The sequence below is a fragment of the Rhagoletis pomonella genome, unplaced genomic scaffold, assembly GCF_013731165.1.
Source record: "Rhagoletis pomonella isolate Grant_MI unplaced genomic scaffold, Rhpom_1.0 Rhpom_scaffold_00001, whole genome shotgun sequence".
Taxonomy (NCBI): domain Eukaryota; kingdom Metazoa; phylum Arthropoda; class Insecta; order Diptera; family Tephritidae; genus Rhagoletis; species Rhagoletis pomonella.
In genome coordinates, this window is record NW_023458555.1 from 90,405,024 (window position 1) to 90,427,949 (window position 22,926).

Sequence of the window (22,926 nt, forward strand, 5' to 3'; positions counted from 1 at the left end):
AAAAGTCGCTATAATACTGATTTATACACTTTCAAAAGTCTCCATCTTCTGATGAACTTAGAAAACTGCAAGAAAACGTGGTAGTTTCGGTGCCTAGTGGAAGGCGTCGTAAAAAAGAAGCGGACCAATCTTCATGGAAGAGCGAACGCGAAAAGCAAAAAGAAAGATAGCTATGTATAAGTTACTGTTTCAAAACTCGCTATATTCAATTTTTATATATAAAATTTGCAAAAACTACCACATTGCCATATTGTTTTTTAATGTAATTAGGCTCTTGTTTATCCAAATCTTCAGACAATAAAGAGAAATATACAATTTGGATGTTACTTGTTGTTGTAGACGTTTTTTAAATTATGGCTCACTATTATAAAATTAGATAACGCTGTTTGCAAGTGGACTACTCATTTGTGCAATATTAAAAAAATATCAACAAACTTTCGTACAAATTTCGAACTTTTTAAATTTAAAAAAACCAATCGAAATTTTTAGCCGTTTGAAACGTGTACTTTATTCTACTAGAATTCAATGGGGTACAAAACTGCATACTCAGAATTTAATTAAAAAACTCGAAATTTTCACGAAAATTTGTGGATTTTTTTTTAATTGCATAAATTTTTAAGGCAGTGTCACTCACATACACTGTACATTTGTACAGATTTGAAAATTTTTATATTGGGCTATTGGTAAAAAAAGTGGGACATTTTGTTTTGCATTCAAAAGATTGGTAAAATACAGCGATGTTCTATTGAAAAACTTCAATAAATTAATTTTCGTGGTTGGGATAGTGAAAAATATTTTGGGTGTTCAAACAATTGGGATATGATTTACACCAAATTTTAGGAAATACCCAATCGTGTGACTCTGCCTTTAAACTTGTATTTATACGGATGAACTATAAAATTTAAATATTAACAAAATTAAATAACAACAAAAAGATTCTTTTAAAACTTGTCAAAATTCGGTGCGGCTATAATTTTTTCGACTACTGTACATAAGTTGCCTATGATTACTCGGCCGTGCTATCATAGTAGCACAATGCCACTCATATTTGACTTACAAACAAACTACGGGCAGGAAGTTCAAGATTTCAACCCTGTTTTTTTAATTTTATTTTTAACAATATTTTTCTTTTAATCAAAATATGTTGAAACAAAAGTGAAACTAAACAAGTAAGAAAGTCTAAGTTCGGGCGGAGCCGAACATTAAATACCCGGCGCACGCATTAAATATATGTTTGTCACCTTACCGAAAGCTACCACTACATGGTAAGCCGGACGCCCCGGCAATTTTGAGCACATTAGAGTCCTTAGATTTCGAAATTTTGAAGTATCAAGCAGTTTTGAAATTTACCGTTATATGAAAAGCGGCCTCAATTTTAGTTTTGCTTTTATGTGGCAAGCAAAATAACCATACCGAGTTTGGAACAAATTGGTAGAACGGTTACCGAGATACATATATGTGATCATAAGTGGGCGGTGCCACGCCCATTTTCCAAAAGCGTATTTCTTGGTTAAGAACTGTTGCAAGCATCAATTTTGAATAAATTAGCTTTAATATTTACTGATCTATCGAAGATTTTGTATTTCTCTAAATTAGCGTTATATGGGATGTGGGCGTGGTTATTGTCCGATTTTAAAAATTTTCGGCCATTTGGTATATAGTGCGAAGGCCAACAACTGTGCCAAGTTTGGAAGAAATGTTTGGAAGAAATTGGTGCAGCGGTTACCAAGATATAACCATAAGTGGGCGTGGCTACGCCCATTTTCCGAAAATTTATAATATTCTTATTTCTTGTCTAAAACTTATTGTAAATATCAATTTTGAGTGAATAATCTCCAGTAGTTACTAAAATATCGCAGTTTTTGTATTTCTGAAAATTACCGTTATATGGGAAGTGGGCGTGGTTACAGTCCGATTTCGCCCATTTTCAATACCGATCTACCTTGGATAAGTAGAAACGTACATAGCAAATTTCGTTGAGATACCTCAATTTTTGCTCGAGTTGTCGTGTACACGGACTGACGGACAGACAGACATGGCTTAAACGATTTCTCTATTCATTCTGATCATTTATGTATACATTTCTCTATATCTATCTCGATTCGTTTGGCTGTTACAAACAACCGTTATGTGAACAAAATTAATATACCCTTGTGCACAAGTGCGCTCGAGTATAAACAAATTTTGCCAATACGATGCGATATGCGATACGATATGAATGCGACATCGGCATGCTGAGTACGTGGGAATTGGTAGGAAGCGATGAAAACTATGCACACTTGCACGATAGCGGCACCGCTGCGCATAATATCGCATGCGTATCGCACGTGCGACACCGCTGCGATATAATATTGCATGCGTATCGCACGTGCGACACGGTTTTCTGAAGGTGAGATTAGCATTGCATGGTATTTTTTGCAATAAGCATGACCATTTCACAGGCGGGAGCATTTTCCTCAATTTTTTTAGTCGAATTTATAAAAACACCCATGTTTATGAAACTATACACACAAAAAAACGACTGTACAACAGACATGACTAGTTTGGCATGGAGAAATATAGCGTCTGAGGTCAAGGACACCTTGTTTTCACATCTTAAAAAAAAATTTAAAGAATCCAATAATTTTAAATCGATTTATTTTTGCTTTTGAATACCAACAAAGATTTAGTGTTTGTTTAAATATTAATGCTTAACTATTTTGTTTCAAATATTCAAATAATTAGTAATCAGTGTAATTAGAAACAATTAAGAAATAATCATCTCATTTACCAATAAAAGAAGAAATCAGAAATAATAACAAATACTAAAAAATTATGTATGTATATAGGTATTTATTTTTGATTATTCGTTATATTTTTAAATATATGTTTTTTTCTTGAGTGTTATTTTCTTATATTTAAGGAGTTTTTAAATTAAAGAGAGAAAGTAGGTACAAATTTCTGTGCTCTATTACACAATGCTACAAAAAAATAATGAAGTAAAAATACCTGGTAGGTCATGTTATTTTTCAGGTAAGTTTTGCCGAGTGAAGTAAGAATCGAGATACGAAATTTTTGTCAAACACCCACACAATCTTGATTTACTGTTAAAAACTGGTTTTCCGCACTTATAAGCTTGTAACTCAGTTTACTATAAACCGAGTTTAGGCCTTTCGAATGATATATGTATATAAACTTTTAGAAAACTTAAGAGATCTGTGTGTATTTTTTGTGTTAATTTTTCGCCTTTTTTTCAAATTTGGCAAAGTTTTCACGCAATATTTTGTAAAGCAACTATACTACCTGATTTGATGCAATATTAACATTTGATATATAGTGATTTTTACTTTAAAAAATCGGGGGAAATCTGACTAAGTTATTCAACCTTTCATGAGAAAAATAATATTTTTGGCTATATAACTCAAAAATTTTTGCTTAACCTTTTTTTAATTCAGCTTTCACCGATTTCTCCTTGTAGTGAACGCAATATTATGAGATAATTTGAAATGAAAATTTAAATATCTCATTTAATTTTTAGCTGACTTTGTATAAATAAACATCAGTTTTACCCGATATTAAACATACTTTTCTCTTAAATTTTTTTTAAGTTTATAGATATAAACATAGACCCATCATTCGAAAGGTCGAAACTCGGTTGAGATGCAACTCATTTACAAGCTTATAAGGGCACAAATGTTTGTGTAGCTATCACAAAATGGTATCGCGTATCGCGTCGCTCTAATGTGCACTGCGCGCATTTCATATCGCATCGCGTATCGTATCGCATATCGTATCGCTCTAATGTGCACCGTGCCTAAACATTTCAACGCTTGCTGACGACACAGCAATAGTTCAGACCCTAAAAAGGCTTCTCACAAGCTGCAAGGATTTTTTAAAAAGTTGGAGCTATGGCTGGGTTTTTAAAGGAGAAATGTTAACGAGAGCAAGAGTATTCAAACAACATTGACTTTGAAAAAAGGAACTTGTCCACCACTAAAAATAAACAGCAAGGCAATAAAAAGATAGTGTCACGTATCTTGGCATGACACTAGATAGAAGTTACCTGGAAAAAGCATATGGAAAACAAAATTTCTCAAGCGAAACTGAAATAAGCAAGCCTTCGATGGGTAATAGGACACAAATCTAAATTAAAGCTAGATACCAAGATCTTGCTTTTTAATATGATGATGAAGGCATGTTGGGAAACAGCGTGTAATTCCATTTTGAACGGACAACAAAGACTGCAGTCTAGAGTCTAGAGCTGTAAAACTATCGATACTATCCAAGAATGATAGAATACAAGATTGCGCCGATTGCAGTAGAATTCAGGAGAGTAATTTTAGCCTGACGTCATCGTAGAGTTGACAACTGAGAGCGGCGAGAACAAGCTGTCCAAATGTCCAATATTTGTAAACAAGTTTTAAGTTAGTTCAGAAAAATGTGCAAGTTGCGTGGCTTTTGATACGAAAAAGAATATATATTTAATTAAATCAAATATTTCATGGTGGAATTAAAAATGGACGCAGAAATGTAAGAGTCAGTTAATATATTCTGGTAGGTATACTATTTTGTGGCAAAAACAGCGTTTACAATTGTGTTTGCATATGTCATAAAAAATGGATCCGATTGACGAGTTCCTCAGCGTTTTTGTCTATAAAACGAACGGCGAGGTGGAGAAGTCTTGTTCATGCCTCCTTGAATATGAAATCCGGTCGTTCTATGCAGTTGCCTAAGCACTTTCACCCGGTTGTCTCAGTAGCTGTTTGAGTAACTGTCTGGTGTTGTGCACAGGTTAGCATTGCAGAAGGGCATTCATTAGTAGCAAAATATGCATACGTATGCACATATTTGCATACTTTTTCTGTTCAACTATATTCCAATATTTTTAAAATAGCTTTGTAGAGGAAGTGGAACTGATATTTCCACAGATATATCATCAAACACCCACTACACATAAAATCCAATTATGGTAAGTATAATTTAGTAAGTTTGCGCACTCAGCCAGTGCTTGTAATATATAAGTATCCCCTTTGCAGTTCATCAACACAATCGGTTGTATTTAGAGATGTTGAAGTAATCACTGGAACCTAATTTTAGTCAATGCACACATTGCGCAAGGAGCATGTTCACGTTTGGTATGATTTGCGGGCCACAGGCGTCAAAACTAGTACATCCAAGGTAGATATTAGTTTGAACGGTGATCTTATTAATGCCTCCATGTACGCAGTGCTATGTCAAACACGCAGCTATGAGAATGAAGAGTTTCTTTCGTTGAAATCGGCTTGTAAACCAGAAATAGCTTACTTATGCCGAAGGCTGTTATGATTCATATTACACCTTGCAACCTGGAAATCTTTGTAGTAGTGCTATTATCACTAGCACACGTTTTTACTGCGCACATTACTATTTAAAACAAATTGGTGGAAATATTAAAGTATTCAATAAAACGCTTGAAATTTCTTTACTTGCTGATTGCACACACACAAGGATATTTACCAACAATAGTAAGTAAATAAACTGCTGTCATCTCTACTGTGACGTCAGCAAAACAGCTGATTCTGTCAAATTCACTGAGAGCCGATTAACGGTATTGCCATCGGCGTCACCTTCTGTATTATCTCCACCGTGGATACTATCGAATGGTTATATTTTTTTTGCCTCCCTTTTAACCTCAGTTTTAACTTTAAAAATTATTTATTTTAGGTAAATGTCTATGTCCAAATGAAGACCTAGCACTAGAAAAATTTCATTGTTGGTTTATGACTGGTGTTACCCACTGGCTCGGCATTTCAATTGTTAAGGCATTAAATCGAATTGATAAAGCCATTGAGTTGGACCGATTGCAAGCTGTCGATGACACAGTGAAATATAGTTCATCTGCAGTGGATACTCTTGCGATATTTTATCAAATAAAGACATTCTGGCAGCAACTAGATTGGCCAGATGTGGAAGGATCATATACCTTTGTAGCAAAAATTATAGACGTAAGTATAATTCCATAATTGTACATTAAGCCCAGTCAAGTTAGCTCAATAAATCCCACATCTGTAAAAAAAACTTGATCAACGCAAAAGGTCACATAAATAAGCTTTTTTTGCAAATTTCAGCCAAACGGTTAGGTTTATCCTAAACATAGGTTAGACAAAAAAGTAGATTATGCTATTACATATCTTAAAAAACTGTTATGACACTTTTGTTCCTAAGAACTACAGTATATTTTGCTTTGAATTTTCTTTACTACTTCAATGATAAAAGTATCCGAATCCTTATGAAACCAAATAATGGAGGAGCACTTGACACGTAGAAATTACTGCAAGCCAAATTTTTCCGAATGATATCTAATAATATATATAACTACATAAAATGAAAGCCGTTTTCGTTGTTCTTCAAGATGAGCAAAACAAATAAAAGCTTGTAAAATTAGGGTAAGTGTAGAGCCAGTCCAGGTAAACGTAATACTTCCTTTGATAATTGATAATAGTTGCAAATTTTTAAGGCAAGTATTGCTAATGTGCAGGTATGTTGAATGTGTATCGGAGCAGTTTCCTTATAACTGTTTAAAATAATGCCGCTTATGCGCATTTTGGGGTAAATAGGTATCTTAAATGTGCACTTAAGCACAAAGACAGCAAAGCAAAATATACTGTTGTACCATATCTGAGATATAGCGATTAAAAAATTGTGGTCTTGAGGTAGTATACTGGCGCAATTTTTAATCATGGTTTCACCGGTAGGCCCACTGCACGGATTACACTGTGCGGCAAAATCAACTTTTTTTCTGGGTATTGGACCAAACCAATTATTTTAGAGATTGTGTCATAGGTGAAACAGTTATTTCTCCGTTTTACGAAGTTAGCCTCCGAAATCGCGATATGACCTTCGAAGTTCGAAATAGGACCTTTGGTAAAAAATGATATTTAATTATTGCATGTAAATAACTAAAAACCTATGGTATATAAGCTTTTTTGTGCAGATTCATATTACAGGTGCTGTAAGGGGTCAAAGGTCGGGTCTTCGAAAAATTAAAAACCTTATATTTCAAACAGTTTTGAACTGATCTATATCGATGTAAAGGTGATTAAGTCCCTTTCTTCCGATATGCATATTTGTATACTTCGTGTATAAAAATTTTAGAAAAACCACATTTAAATTAAAAAATACCCTTTTTTATAAAGAAAAATATTTAAACAAAAAAATTACTATTTTTTTTTAAGTTGTATCGTTGTTAAGATGATTAAATACCCTTTCATTTGATATGCATATTTGTATACTTCGTATATAAAAATTTGAGAAAAATCACATTTAAAGGAAAAAACACCCTTTTTACCTTCCTTTTATTAACTCGGGATGTAACTATGTAATATTGATGCGCCTAAAAGATGCAGCGATTTCTATTCTCAAGTTACATACCTGATGACAGTACGAATAGAAATTTTAATAGCGAGGTTTTAGTTTTTTAAACTATAATTTTATTATTGCACTATCGAATGGTCGTTGGCCATCGTTTGAGGAAATATATATATTTAGGGAGTTCACAAGTCGTGCTATTTGTCATATTTGCTCGTTTGTACTATTTTTTTAGAACAGTTGTAAAATGAAACTTGTGAGCATCCCATACTTTTTCGTGTGCTATTGTACAATATTTTAACAATAAAATTATTAAAACAGCTTTAGAAAGTTTATAATGCCCAGAAGAAGCGAGAAAATCAAATTAATGGCTGCGATTTGCGAGAAGTACGCGCAGGACGCAATGATGGAAGGAAGTGAGTCGTCAAATAAGTCATTTATTAGTTTTTTAAATTTATTTGGTGCATTTTTGTTAGGCGATGAAGATGAGGAGGAAGAGATCGATGAAACTTTTAGGTTGAATATGCCTGTGTTGTTGGCAAATCGCCGAAGTGTCCATCTAGGAGTTCCGAAAGCAAACAATTGGGATCTGAATGTGTTACAACCTCAAATAGGCGGTTTTCTAAAAGAAAATCAATTAGGGACTTCTCTTCCGACACTGTCCACATATGGATTGGTTTTCCCCGGACACGCTTAGTTTTGCACTGAATTAAAAAAGATCTTTAATAAGTTAAATATGTAATAAATTAAAGATAACTTACTCCATTGCCATGATATGACTCCATTTTTTTATTTAAAATTTGAATATTTTATTGTACTCAAACAAGGAAAAATGTAAATAAATAGAAATGTCTGATCCAATAGCACTCACAAATAGCAAAGTAAACATATTTTTCCAAGTTGTATTGTAATACAACAATTTTACTTGTAAAGCAAAAACAACACTTTTAAAACTTTTCTAAAAAAATAGTATAAAAGAGCAAATATGACAAATAGCACGACTTGTGAACTCCCTAATTGTTTATATTATATGTACTACCTAGTATAAATTTTTAAATTTTTGGAAATGGGAATTTGGCTACTTTGATTTGCTTACACATCACTATTTTTTTACCTACTACCGGATTTTACGCGGTTCAAGTAATGAATTTAATTCTACTTTCTAGTGTAAGAGAGGGGTTGAGAAGAAAAAAGAACATATCCGTCTGTACCGTCAAGTGGTTTCAAGTTTCTTGCTTTGCTTTTGACACTTTCGCAAATGGAAAACACAAAAGAGAATGCTTTAAAGTAGAGTCCGACCGATTAAACGGCATCGGCATGGCCGTTTTTGGCCGATTCTTTTTACTTTTTCCGCAATTTTAACAAATGTTAATCAAAATTATAAACTGTTTAGTCAGATTTTTTAAAATTTTTTTGAGTAAGCAGATTTTTAAATTTTAGTACAATAAAGTACAAGTTTGAAGTAGCTAGGTAACTGCCGAACCAGAATGGTGAGGCTGTGGTATGTAGCAAGAGCTGTCAAGTGTAAATGCTGTTTAGTGTAAATGCACTAAACTGCCCACAATATGTAGCTGTGATTATGGTGTATTTTTTCGGATGTAGCTAGCGAATGGCTCTGGTACTGCATTCTGTTCAGTAAGTGATGATTTTTGATAATTTTTTGTTCACGCATTTTCTTCCAAACAAAGTATATTCGAAAAAAAATGTTTGTATGGAGAAAATCCGCAACACCTTCCACAAAAAACATTTACGAAAATCAATAGTAAGTCCTAGTTACTTAAAATTTCCACTCCATTAAAATAAAATTGAATAGGCTAAAAAACTGCATACTCAGAATGTTTAAAAGAAAAAGTTTGAAATTTTTACTAGCATAAATAAGTGAATAGATTCTAGAATGATTATTTGTTTTGTAATGTTATTTTTTATATTTTTCTTTTGTTATTATAAAAACTCATGGTGAAATAAATATAAGGTGATGTCACTTACATAACCTCACTCTTTCTGCATGCCAATTGCAGCCATGCATTTTGGGGTAGTAGAAAAAGGGCGAAAAGATTAGGATTATTTTTACTACTTTTTGGGTAATATTTCCAATACATACATATATCAGTGGACCCCACACCAGTTAAATGAAGCTTGCATCAATAAAATATTTTTTCTGTAAACCAGTGTAATTACAGTTTAATTTTTTCGCTCAAAAGAAATTATTATTACTTATTCAGTTATATTTTTCTACCTTAAAATTATTATTTGTAAAACTTCAAGGCCACACGGTCGCAGCACACACATATGATGATGGTTAGTACTTAAAAAATAAGGACTATTTTCCGTCTTTCATTTATTCATATTAAAACAAATTAAATTATACCATTCTCTTTATTTAATTTTTAAACAACTAAAAATGACATATTAGCCCGTATGGAATTTTATTTGTATTTTTTCCTTAAGTTCGGAAGTACATGTATATGCGTACTTAGTTTTTAAATATCTCAACTTTAAAGGGAATTTTATTACGACCTTTATTTTCGTTAACATTTTAAAATTGAATTTCTGAATTCTATCAGTTATATTATAAAATAATTATGCGTTTAAATTGTTCGACCAAAGTGCATTATCGTATGTATAGTATATATTTTATCAAAAATTTACTTACAAAATCGCAATTATTGAAAATTATAGCTCTAATTTTCCAATGAATTTTAAACGAAGAGTCAAAGAAAAAGCGACACAAAGAAACAGTTACTACGTTTATACGTTAGCTATTTGCAAATAAAAATTATTTGCAAATACCTAACTCACTGTTTATTGGATGGTGAAAAATTCTTTTTTAATATTGCCTGATTATAAAAAGGCAATAATATGACCATAGAAAAAGAAAATAAAGTTAAAAATGGCAACGTCTTGATTATTAAAAGGCAATAAGAAGACCATCGAAAAAGAAAATAAACCTAAGAATGGCGGCGTCTTGCACTTATTTGCAAATAATACCACTAATCAATCCTTATTTGCGTGATTTAGTTATTTGCAAAGCGTTTGCAGCGTTTATACGGCAAAGTTTACCATTTTGTAAATTGTTATTTACAAATAAGACGTGCGTATAAACGTAGTAAGTGATACATACGCATAATTTTTTTACAAAATTGCCTGCTCCATTTTTTGTTCCATTTTGCCAAGAAATGAAATTGGGATGAATAGAGTAGGCATTACTGTAACGCTGGTATGCCGAAATTGTCAAAATTACAACAACCACCCCCTAAGTGACAACACCTTATTATAATTTCACCATGATAAAAACTTATCAGTAACATTTGTTCTTGAATTAATTTATAGGTATTTTTTTTTAAGGAACTGGCATCGGCATCGGCCGATTCTTTGCTCTAAGACCGATTAATCGGCATCGGCCAAAAATTGGGAATCAGTCGGACTGTCTATATAACAATTAGCTAATTCTTCAGGAACTAAACAAAACCGAAAAAGTTTCGTCAATGCAGTTTAAAATTATCCGATACTATCGATAGTTTCAATGCAAACCATCAAAAACATCGAATGGGATGACTGTCAATAGTTTAACAGCTCTAATGCACCGTGGTACATAAAATATACGAATATCCACACAGATCTTAATATAAATACGGTGCTCAAGGACATAAGAAAGCTAAGCACCAGTTACTCAACACGGTTAATAAACCGCCCAAAACGACTAGCGAGACGACAACGACTGAGATATCAACCGATCTGGGCGGAGTTGTTGTAGCCTCTAGAACAACTAGCGAGAGATCTTCTTAGCGCGATATATGCAAGAAGATGCGCAATGTAATAAATTTGGATATCAGAAATATATCAATTTCGGATTTGAAACTCGTCCTTTCCGACCGAAAACAGCCCACTGGGCTGCAGTTGCTTAAATGTAAAGAAATGAAGGCCCGGCGTGGAATGTAGTCTTTTCCACCCGTCCAGGTAGTGTGGCTCTTCAGACCGCCTTGTCAGCATGATATCTAGCGATCCCGCTTCTCGGTATCTTGTCTATTCCGACAGCCGCAACAACTTTAATAAATATATATGCAAAACAATGAAAATTCTAAGCATTGCCGCAGAAATTTTAAATATGATAGTTTGTAAGAATTGAAAACTTATTTTTAGTTTCGAAAGAAAGATTCAATAAATAAGTACGTATACAAAAAAAACTAGATATGGTGCAACCAGATTTTATTCGTTCGCCACTCATTCAATAAATAAACAAATATATGTATATTGTTAATTATATACTGACCAATATTTTTGTTAATTAATTAAATATTATATTTTTGCAACAAACTTTTTTATATGGTAATATGAAAATCATGTTTTTCTATCGTGGGACGTGTTTTTTTTTCAAATGCACAACTTTTTGAGTTAACATTTTTTTATTAATATATACAATCCACATTTCGATAGAGAATAGGTGAAATTGTGCAAATTTAACTGTTTCTTGAAAATACTTGACATCCGCATTCGCATCCGCGGATGTCTAAAATACCACATTCGCAACATCCCTAATATGTACACTTACACATCTGTACATACTCTGATGTGAACAGTCAAATACTTGCGTAATACATTTTTGTATGAAAATATTATTTTTAAATACGAACATTTTTAAACGATAATCAAATATAAAGTATTAATTTTTACTATGCATTATTTCCCTCAGTGTAGAGTACCGGAAATTGATATAGAGATATATGAAATAATTCCATACTCATGGAGAAAAATGGGCGGTATTGTAAACAAGGGCGTGGCACCTCCCATCTTCTATCTATATATCTGTGTTCATAAGCAATAACTGCCTAAGTCGACTTAAGAAAGAATTGAGTTATATATAATGTGACCAACTATTTCATAGCTCAAAGAAGTACAGAAACTGAAAACCCTACATAGTATGAAAGTAATTAGAAAATGTTAACAGCAGAATATACAGAAACGGTAACATTGTACAAATTCAGCAAATAAATTTTATTAATTAAAAATCTATACTAATTATTATTCTAAGATAAGGCGCTTATTCCTAGCGATTTATTTATCGCACAGAGACAAGTCATGTATCAAATTAAAGTGCTCGATCTGAAACTTTGCATGAACATTTCAGATTTAAAAATCATTAGACCACTTTTTAAATATTTCCATGCAAAAGTTTTTAAAGTTTTACATTAAGTAAAGCATTGCTACCAGGGTTGCCACTTTGGTAAATTGTTACTAAAATTGGTATAAAAAATTTAGGTTGGTAAAAAGGTAATTTTTTTTTATACTTTTGAAGATTTTTGTTAAAGTATTTTGTTCCCGCTTTATTTTTCGTAGCTATCTTTTTATTATAAATTTCATTCCAAAGGTGTAGTCTACTTTATTGCATTAAGTTTCGAAAGCTTTAAGGCACAGTTTTTATGTATACGCACATTTATGCATAGCGATAAAAAGCAAACATTTCGTACTCCTTTCAAAACTTATTTTACTGGAGTAGTGAGAAATTTTTGATTGCTTAAATATTATAAGGAAATAAAAAGAAAAAACGGACACTATTATGCACTATGATTGTTCACAAAAAAAATTAAAAAAGCCAACGCCAGTTTTTATAAAAGGCAATTGTTAAACGAGAAAAAAACAAAAATGACCGGCGGAAAACAAATTTTTAAAAACCATCGGAAAATATTAGCTGGTCATTGTAACTTATGAGGCATTTCATGTCACCGCGGCCACCTCTGTGCGCGACCTCTAAGGATTTGGATGAAAGTTGAAGAGATTGAAGGCCTAGGTGACATGAATATACGTGCAGCATATTTTGCCGATATGACGTAGGGTTGCCTATTTACACTGGACTTAAATTTTAAGAAAACGTCATACATACCTTTCTTTAAAGTGCTGTATCTTGGAAACCTTTTAACGCAACTTAATGAAAATAATGTATTTCTTCCGTCTTATTATGGGCCTTAATTGTACATTGTGCAATGTTTTTGTTATTTTATGGGCTTATTACAATTATATTCAACAATTTTTATTGAGCTCGAGGCCGTTTTTTAATGAAAACTTATTGTGGAAAAGCAACAATAATTTGAAAAAATGGTAGAAGTGATAGCTATTTCGGAAATCACCATTTCCTCATCAGACTTCTTTCAGTAGGATTCGAACCGACGATCCCACTGAGTCAGCCAGTTGCCTACGCACTGTGCTAAGTTCGCCTTTATAATTCTTGTTGCTTATATCCAATATTTCACTTGCTAAGCCAACTACAATTAAGCGCAGCTATTCCGCTGCAATTCACTTGATCGTGTGGTTGTTGGTTTTTGTTAATATTTTCTATTATTAGAATGTTTAATTTTTAGGTGGGCTCATCCTTAAGTTATTTGTTTTTGTTATTTTATGGCCTTATAACAATTATATTCAACAATTTTTATTGAGCTCGAGGCCGTTTTTCAATGAAAACTTATTGCGGAAAAGCAACAATAATTTGAAAAAATGGTAGAAGTGATAGCTATTTCGGAAATCACCATATTTCCTCATCAGACTTCTTTCAGTAGGATTCGAACCGACGATCCCACTGACTCAGCCAGTTGCCTACGCACTGTGCTATACTGTCAACTTTAAGTACCCAAATGGGCGTAATGGGCCACTTATGCGTTTGGACCCTAGATCGTCTAACGCTAGAGCAATATGATAAATAGACATTGAAATTTTATGAAATTGTATATTTTTTAAAGAGGAAGGGTGTGTAAAAAACAAAAACAATATGAATAAATCATATTAACTTTACTAAAGGTTTGAAATCATGAAAATCCATTCCAGGAAATGGCAGAATTAAACATTTTGAGAGACTAGCAGCTAGAGCAAGTCTTCAACTCCTGATGTTACAACAAATTCGTACCCCCGAATCCCTCTTCCAATGGGATGCCTGTAAAAAATAACTGCAACTAACTTTCCTGTGGACTTTATTTCGACTATGACTACGTGCCAATTACTTTAGTACTATTTTACGCTAGTTTAAAAGGTTAAATAGCATCAAGTTAGGGAACTTCATATCCTTATTTAACGAATCTTTAAATCAATAAATAATTTGTATACCCGAGCGCACTTGTGCACAAGGGTATTATAACTTTGTTCACATAACGGTTGTTTGTAACAGGCAAAACGAATCGATAGACAAATGTATACATAAATGATCAAAATGAAAAGAGAAATCGATTAAGCGGTGACTGTCTGTCCGTCCGTCCATCCGTCCGTCTGTGCACATGATAACTCGAGTAAAAATATCTTAACGAAACTTGGTACGTGCACTTCTTTTGGGCATAGGACGGACGCTATTGAAAATGGGCGAAATCGGACAATAACCACGCCTACCTCCCATATAACGGTAATTTTCAGAAATACGAAAACTGCGATAACTTAGTAACTACTGAAGATAATTCACTCAAAATTGATATTTACAATGATTGTTAGACGAAAAATAAGAATATTAAAATTTTTTGGAAAATGGGCACGTCCACTTATGGTTACATGTATATATCTTGGTAACCGCTGCACCGATTTCTTCCAAACTTGGCGCAGTTGTTAGCCCTGGCACAGCATATCAAACGGCCGAAAATTTTTAAAATCGGACAATAACCACGCCCACATCCCATGTAACGGTAATTTAGAGAAATACGAAATCCTCGATAAATCATTAAATATTAAAGCTAATTTATTCGAAATTGATGGTTGCAACAATTCTTTACCAAGACGTTTACGTTTATGATAAAATTTTGGAAAATGGGCGTGGCACCGCCCACTTATGATCACATATATGTATCTCGCTAACCGTTCTAGCAATTTGTACCAAGCTCTGTATGGTTATTGTGCTTGCCACATAAAAGCAAACCGTTCAAAATTGTTGAAATCGGACTAAAATTTCGGCCGCTTTTCATATAACGGTAAATTTCAGAAATGTTTGAAATTTCAATATTTCGAAATTGAATTTACTTAATATTTATACACCCCGGCTTATCATGTAGCGGTAGCTTTCGGAAAGGTGGAAAACATATATTTAATACTTGCGCCGGGTATTTAATGTTCGGCTCCGCCCGAACTTAGACTTTCTTACTTGTTTTCTTTTTAGTCCTTATTGTAATAAAAGCGTGTTGTTGGTTTTTTAAGTTATAATTTTATTACTCATTAGGTTTATTTTTTTTACACACCTTTCCTTTTTCTTGTTTTAATAAAAGGACTAACCTTGAAGCTATCATTGGAGGTCTAATATTCTTTTGCAATGAGTGTTGTTCATGTTAATGTTGATGTTTCGGTTTCATTACAAAAGAATATTTTTTGATTTACTTCAGGATTTTTCCGTTTTTATGTCAGGTTTTAATTGAGCGTTTTTTTCTACAAAAAGATGAAAACACTTTAATACTTATTAATCATAAACTAAATTAAGAACATTTTAAAAACCGTAAAGCCCCTTTTCGGTCTATTATCGGACTCCGCTGGTACGTTGGGAACAATATTTTTGAACAATTTAATATATTTATTTTAAATTTTACATATGTATATGATTTTAAAATGCTGGAGAACTTAAAAAAATCACTGTTTTAAATAAATATGAGGTTATTTCAAATTTCTTTTGCGAGTTAGAGAAGGTCGAGAACACTCGCTAGACTTAAAAATTAAGATAAGTACAATAAGAGTCTATTTCGCGAGATGAAAATTGAGTCGAATGCGTCGTTCAACCTCAGCCTGGTGTAAGTAATCAAAAAACGTGAAGGATTAAGCAATTCCGTGTCCAAAAAATAACCACTGTACGACAGTTAATAAGGAAACGATTAATATGTTGCCCGGATAAGAAAATGTTTACTGTGGCATCGATACTGTCGTTTCTGAATATCCACAGGAGCAAGTAAGATTCGCCACCGACTTTTTAAACTCTCTAACACCTTTTAATTCTTCTTAACTGAGTAGCCATTTATAACGAAATTTGTCAGCTAGAGAAGTAAAGTGATTGAAAGTCATTATTTACATATGTGTTGATCTATGAGTACCTTTCTTAACTGAGATGACTAACCTTTTGAAATTTTTCGATACAGTTAAAGAAATTTAAATTTAAAAGGAAGAACCAAGGCATATCAAACAGGTATTGGAGCAAAAACAACATTTATGTGTATTTTGTTGTTGCTTATCTAAACCAAAGAACGTATATGAATACTCATATACCTTCTCTGTCTAAAGTGTCAAAAACTGTTCTGATTTTGAGTAAAAATCAAACATTAGATTTGGAAAAAAATTGGTGCGACTTCCTCTCTTAGTAAATTTTGTTTGCGCAGTAATCAGCGCTTGTGCTGCAGAGTTAGGTGAACGTCCCAAACTTTGCTTTTCAATCGCTTGTTTTGTATGGGAAGAGGTTTCATGCATAAAGATTTTTATAATTTACATATATTTTTTATGAGAAGAAATTAAAAATACTTGACATTTTAGAGACCGGATAATTTGAAAAAAAAAAAATTAAATAAGCTGCTGTACTGATACTACCTGTGCAATGTACCTTGGGTAGTATAAAGCATTGCAAAGAAGCACATTTCACTGTACTTCGAAGTACGCAGTACAACGGTTCAAAAAGAAGTACTGTACTTCCGAAAGAAGTACGGTTGGCCACATTAGTTATATATGCTATCGTTTTCTGCAACTACTATTCCATGTGTATGCGAAACTCCAATCTCGTTAGCTAGGCTATTTCAAAAGTTATTGGTGAAAATATTTTGGTTTCCTCATAAAGTAACATTACAATCCAAATCGTTAAAGCGTTTTTTCTCGAATTTGGGTTTTTCGACTTGGGCGATTATTGCTCATGACCACAGATGTATAAAAATGTTGTGTTCGTTTGTAACAGGCCTCAAAACTGGAGAACGGCTAAATAGATCTGAATAATTTTTTTTTTGAACTGTTCGCTATAATACCAGGATCATTTACAAAGTATTTGGATGGTTGCCACCTGTTTGAAAATTTTAAATTCAATTAAATTGATAAAACAAATGAAATATTACAATATACCCATATCAAATTAATGAGGTTTAAGAACGATTACTGTTGGAAATATTTTTAGTAGGGTTGCCACCTATTTACAAATTTTAACTAAGTTACATTGATCAAATAAATTAAATATGACACCTGCCACCTACTTGAAAATTTTAGAATAAGGGTATCAAACTAAGAGGTTTGATAAAACAAATGATATATTGCGACATAGATATTAAATTAAAGAGGTTTAAGAGAGATAACTGAAGGAAATATTTTTGAGAATTGCCATCTATTTGAAAATTTTAACTCAGTTAAATTGATAAAATAAATTAAATATTGCAATGTTTGTATCAAACTTTGTATTTTTAAGAATGCTTACAGCCGTCGGTATACCTGTTTGAAAATTTAACTAAATTTAATTGATAAAATAAACCACATATTACAATAAAGGTATAATTTTAAAGAGGCTTGAGAAAGATGACTATTGCAAATACTTTTGAAGAGGGTGGCCAGCTCTTTAAAATTTTTAATTTAGTTAAAGTAATTAAATAAATGAAACATAGCAACGTGGATATCAAACTAAAGAGTTTTAAGAAGATTTACAGCCGAAAATATTTTTGAGGAGGGCCGCAACCTGTTTGCAAAATTTAACTTGGTAAATTGATAAAATAAAATGAAATGGTACTTTACATTACATTACATTACATGTTAATATTTTCAATAAGATTATCACCTACATATCTAAAAGTAAAGACTAAAATATCGAAACTAAATGAAAAATAACATAATTGGCTCCAAACGAATAGTGTTTGGAAAAGCTTTACTAGATAAATTTTTCTAAATGTTTCCACTCATCCAAAAGCCGCACAGTTCAAATGAAAAAAGAGTTTGCAACATCTCCTCAAACGAAGTGATCATATTATCAACGAAGAATTTGTATACAAATTACGCAATGAAAAAAAAAAATAAAAACTACTCATACAAATGAAAAAATAATCCCTAACATTACGAAACAGTTAACTTTTATTCATAAACAAACGGCGGGTCGCCATAGCGTACTACGTATATATTAGGGCATTCAATCCCGGGATTACAGCTTCGGGATCCCGATATTTTTACGGATTCATTTACATTAGGGATGCCCAAATCAGCACATATGTGTCGCGGGCGACTATGCGTGCAAAGCTTTGCACAGCGGTGCTAGGCAAGCGCGGAAGCAAAAAGTTATCGGAAGGGGAAAACGAAGTCAGCAGAATAGTGAGATTGTATGTGTGACAGTGATGGAAAATGAGTGTGCATTGTGCCATTTTCGGCCCTTGCGGAAGCAGCAGCACAATCGATTGATTTACGGCACTATTTTTGCGTAACTATATAACTATAAATATTTCTTTCGGATCCGCAATTAAAAATATTTTTTTTTTACATTTAATCGTATGTGCTTAAACTGATAAATGATAAAAACATAGAAACGCAAGCATAAGAATCTCGCTTCCACATTTTGCATATGCGCTTAACATTTTTGTTTAAACAAATTTGTCGAAATTTCATCTCTAAAGCAAATGTTAAATATCATTTAATATATACTTTAGATTTAAATAATCATTTTTAGTGATGGGCGAGTCCAAGATGTTTAAATGATCGAGATAGCACATTCAATTCGCGTAGATTTTTGAGAATTTTTTTCGTTGAAGGTGTTGCACTTTTTCTTTCATACTGAAATTTTTGTACATCCAATTTGTATAAAGAAAATGCAAAAAAATATTAAAAATCAACGTGAATTCTTAGCCGCACTTTCACTTTATAATCAGTGTTGCCAGAACTTTTTGGGCCGACCGGCTAGATTGGCAAAAAAAAGCGGCTAAAAACGGCTAAAATGTTTTAGTGAAATTTCACATAGACTCTGGCAAAAAACGGCTAAAATGTTTTAGTGAAAATTCACATGCTTTATTTAAATAAATCGCAAGAAACGAAAGACTAGTTAACACCATTAATTTATATCGAGTGTATATTCCTCATCATCAAATGAATCACTATTGTATATATCACCTGAATTCATTAATTTTAAGAGATCGTCATCGACAGTAAAATTATGGCAGCATTTTTCTTCACGTTTTAAACCGTATCTTATATATAAAATAGCGTTTAACGTTTTAACGCACATTGGATTTCTTTGCTTAGTTTTTATTATATTCATTGAACTAAATATTCGCTCTACTTCTGCATTACTTATAGGCAAAACAAGAAAACTAAAAACTAGGTTGGAAAGGTCAGCAAACTTCGGCCCAAAATTTTACAGTTGAGTCTAAATTACTCCAGGTATGTAACGTTAGCCGTTGCCATTGCATCTCTATGGATGTTATTTCGTCGGCATTATATTTGTGTTTTTGTTGCTGTAGTTGAACAAATACTTTTGGTTTATTTACTCTTAATGCATTTCCAACCGAAAAAAGTCAATTTTTTTAGTGTTGCAATATTTGTAGGGAGGCGTTGGCGTAATTCCTTTATTAAACTGATAATAAAATAGCGACCATTTTCTCGAATTATTTTCTCGGCTTCGTGGTCAAAAGCGTTTGTGCTTACTTTTGTTTTTAAATACTCTTCAAAACTGTGATAAAACTGAGGAAATGGAGCAAGGTATGGTTCCAACGGGGAGCATATAGGATCAAATGTGTCCGCGCTAATAACCACTAGGGAGCATAGATGCGAAAGTAAAACATTGAGTTCATTAAAAATCTTCATTGGGTCTGCATTATTGCTTTCGAACAACTTGTTTACTTTTTGCACAAATAGTTTTAGGCAAATAGTAAAATCGGCTAAAAACGGCTAACTTTTTTTTACAAACCGGCTAACAAATCGGCTGCCGGCTAGATCGAATTTTCTCCGGCTAGTTGCTATCAAAACCGGCTAAATCTAGCCGGAAAACGGCTAAAATGGCAACGCTGTTTATAATACTAAAATTGAATGGACCATAAAACTGCATGCCATCAGTTGGTGTCGAACACTCATGCGGTGAAGATGTGATCGCGCTTTTATTGATTTTATTGCCGTCAACAAGCATTTTCTTAAAAGCGCTAGCACAACCTCACTTACCGAACATTTAACACCAACTGAATGCTCTCGCTGTTTTCGCAAAATGTAGTTGTGTACGTGAGCCCATCGCTGACATACATTCACATCAGTGTTGATATTTAAAATTTTTAAATTGTACCAAATTAATGACAAAAAGTGTAACTATTTGAGCTTAATTGTACTTTTCACCGTTTCCGTCAATGCATTACCTCCATTTTCCCGCAACCAAACAAAACCAATTTTGTTGTCTACTGCAGTGTGTTTATTGTTCAATTCATTGTACAGCTTCAGTTAGTGTAGGCTTAATTTAACGTAACTTATCATTGAGATCTCTTCAGCTAGCGTATAATCTCACAGCCTGCCTTGTCAGAAAGTCCCACTAAGTTAAACTAAGTTTCATTAAGCTTAGAGTTTAACTTAAATTATACACAAATAAATTCTTGAATTATATTTCACATTTTTAAAAGTACACCCCGCGACAAAATGCTAAGGACACCTGGTTTGGGTTATTTATTATATTATTTATCATTGTCTAACAAAAACTATACAAGTAAAGCTTAATTTAAAATATTGAAATAAAAAACAGCAACGCAACACGCGCATTTTCATCCGTATAAAATAAAATGAGAACATTCGTTATATGGAAGAAAGTGCAAAAAGAAAAATTCAAAAAATCAATGGTATTTTTTTGACACTTCAAACTTGCTCCTTATTATACTAGAATGAATAGGCTACAAAAATGTTAACCCAAAACATGTCTACAAATTCTGAACAAAAACTGTGATGAAACTTTGTTGATTTTTTTCAATCTTTCATGTTTGGATTTATTTGCAAGGTTTTCGTTTGACAATGCGCTACTACTTTGCCAAAGATGAAGACAATAATGTAATACACTATATAGGTCAGTTCATATTAATGAAAATAAATTACATAAAATGAGATCACTACCGATAAAATGGAAATCCTCAATGGAAATTGTTAATTTCAACGCATGGAATTTACATACATTTTTTTACTTTCAACCACCGAATTGCTCAATTACTTCTATTTCTGCAGGATCGCCATTAGGTAAATTGCATTTCTAAAGATTTTTTCAAAATAAATAGCGATAAGGGATATTTCACCCGCCGGTGATAAAAAATCGCAATCACCATAACGCACATCACTAATATTACTGTTTACAACCACGTTTACATTCAAAATTACAATTCATAGTTTTGTTTTGAAGCAAATATGAAATATAGGTAAATCCATTTACTTAAATGTAAACGGATTAAGAATCAAAGTGCTAGAAGAGATTTGAGCGTTTGGTTCAAAAAGTATTTTTAATGTTGAAATAGTACTTAAAATCGGCAAATTGTACTTTTGTACTTTTTAAAATTAATTGTACTGAAAAAAGTACAATTGTACTTAAAATATCAACACTGTTTCACATGCGTGACAAAGTACTTGCTGCAGCGATGCCAGATTTGAGCGTATCCAAATTTTTGCCGATAATAACTCATGCGTGGGATTTGGGTATTGGGCATTTTACAAGCCTATTGGGAAGTATACATATCTGTGTTCGTATAGAATAGTAGCTTATGTCGGAAGACTGGCTTTGGTATAATGAACCATTCGCAGCATACGATTGCGAAAGACTCACTGACCCCGAGTCGTTGAAGAACTTTTGGAAGATAAACGTAAAAGAGGCAGTTGCGATGCTAGCAATTCAATATTCGTATGAAGTCTCATAAAAAAATTCCTTGTGGTATAAAGAATATAGGGAATGGTACATTTTACTAAAGCCAGCCTCCCGACATAAGCTACTATTTCATACGAACACAAATATATTCGTCTACAAATTATGTTGATTATATTAATTAAGTCCTAAGATAAATTTGTGAATCTTATTAGTGTTCTATGTAAGAACCAAAAATCAATCTCCTCGCCAATTAGAACTTTTGCTTTAAAAGAAAAATATGCATAGTGCATTTACTAAATACTTGGTCTGGTATCACTGTTTGAGCATGGATGTGCTCAGCTCACTGTTGCCAAGGTCGTGCATTTTGCACTAAATTTAGTGCTTTTGGGAAACCAAAAAGCCAAAATAATTGGAATTCAATGCTTGGTGCGTTATTTAGTGATGCTTTTTTAATTTAAGCACACCGAATGCATAGGTACATACAAGTGTATACTATACACTTATCTTCTACATTAAGATGGAATTCATTTACTGAATAAAATGTGAGGAATAGGTAAATTAAATATGTTTTGCGTTGTTGTAAATGTATTTAAATTAATTTATTAATAAAAACGTGAGGAAATGGATATGTATATACACTTTTTACTGAATCAAAAAAATTATTAAACATGATAATAAAAACTTGGCCCTTTTGTTTTGGAAAATTGGCTTTTTCTGGTGCCCAGATGCCACACTGGCTCAGTTGTCGCAAAAGTACACACACACATACACGCATTTTTACTTGAAAAGAAGTGTGTAGTGGTTAATATGTATACGTCGCCATCTCCGTACAGCGCACT

The 22,926-nt window shown here is 32.8% G+C and overlaps 1 protein-coding gene across 1 annotated transcript in view; it reads left to right on the plus strand.

Annotated features, from left to right (window-relative positions):
- Positions 1-5,682: 5,682 nt before the first annotated feature.
- LOC118748698 (protein unc-13 homolog 4B) overlaps positions 5,683-22,926 on the plus strand; it is a gene marked incomplete at both ends in the record, with an annotated part of 302,206 nt that continues 284,962 nt past the window's right edge. Inside the window, 1 exon segment of the mRNA XM_036483318.1 lies at positions 5,683-5,963. Within this exon segment, the coding sequence (XP_036339211.1) occupies positions 5,683-5,963 (281 nt within the window).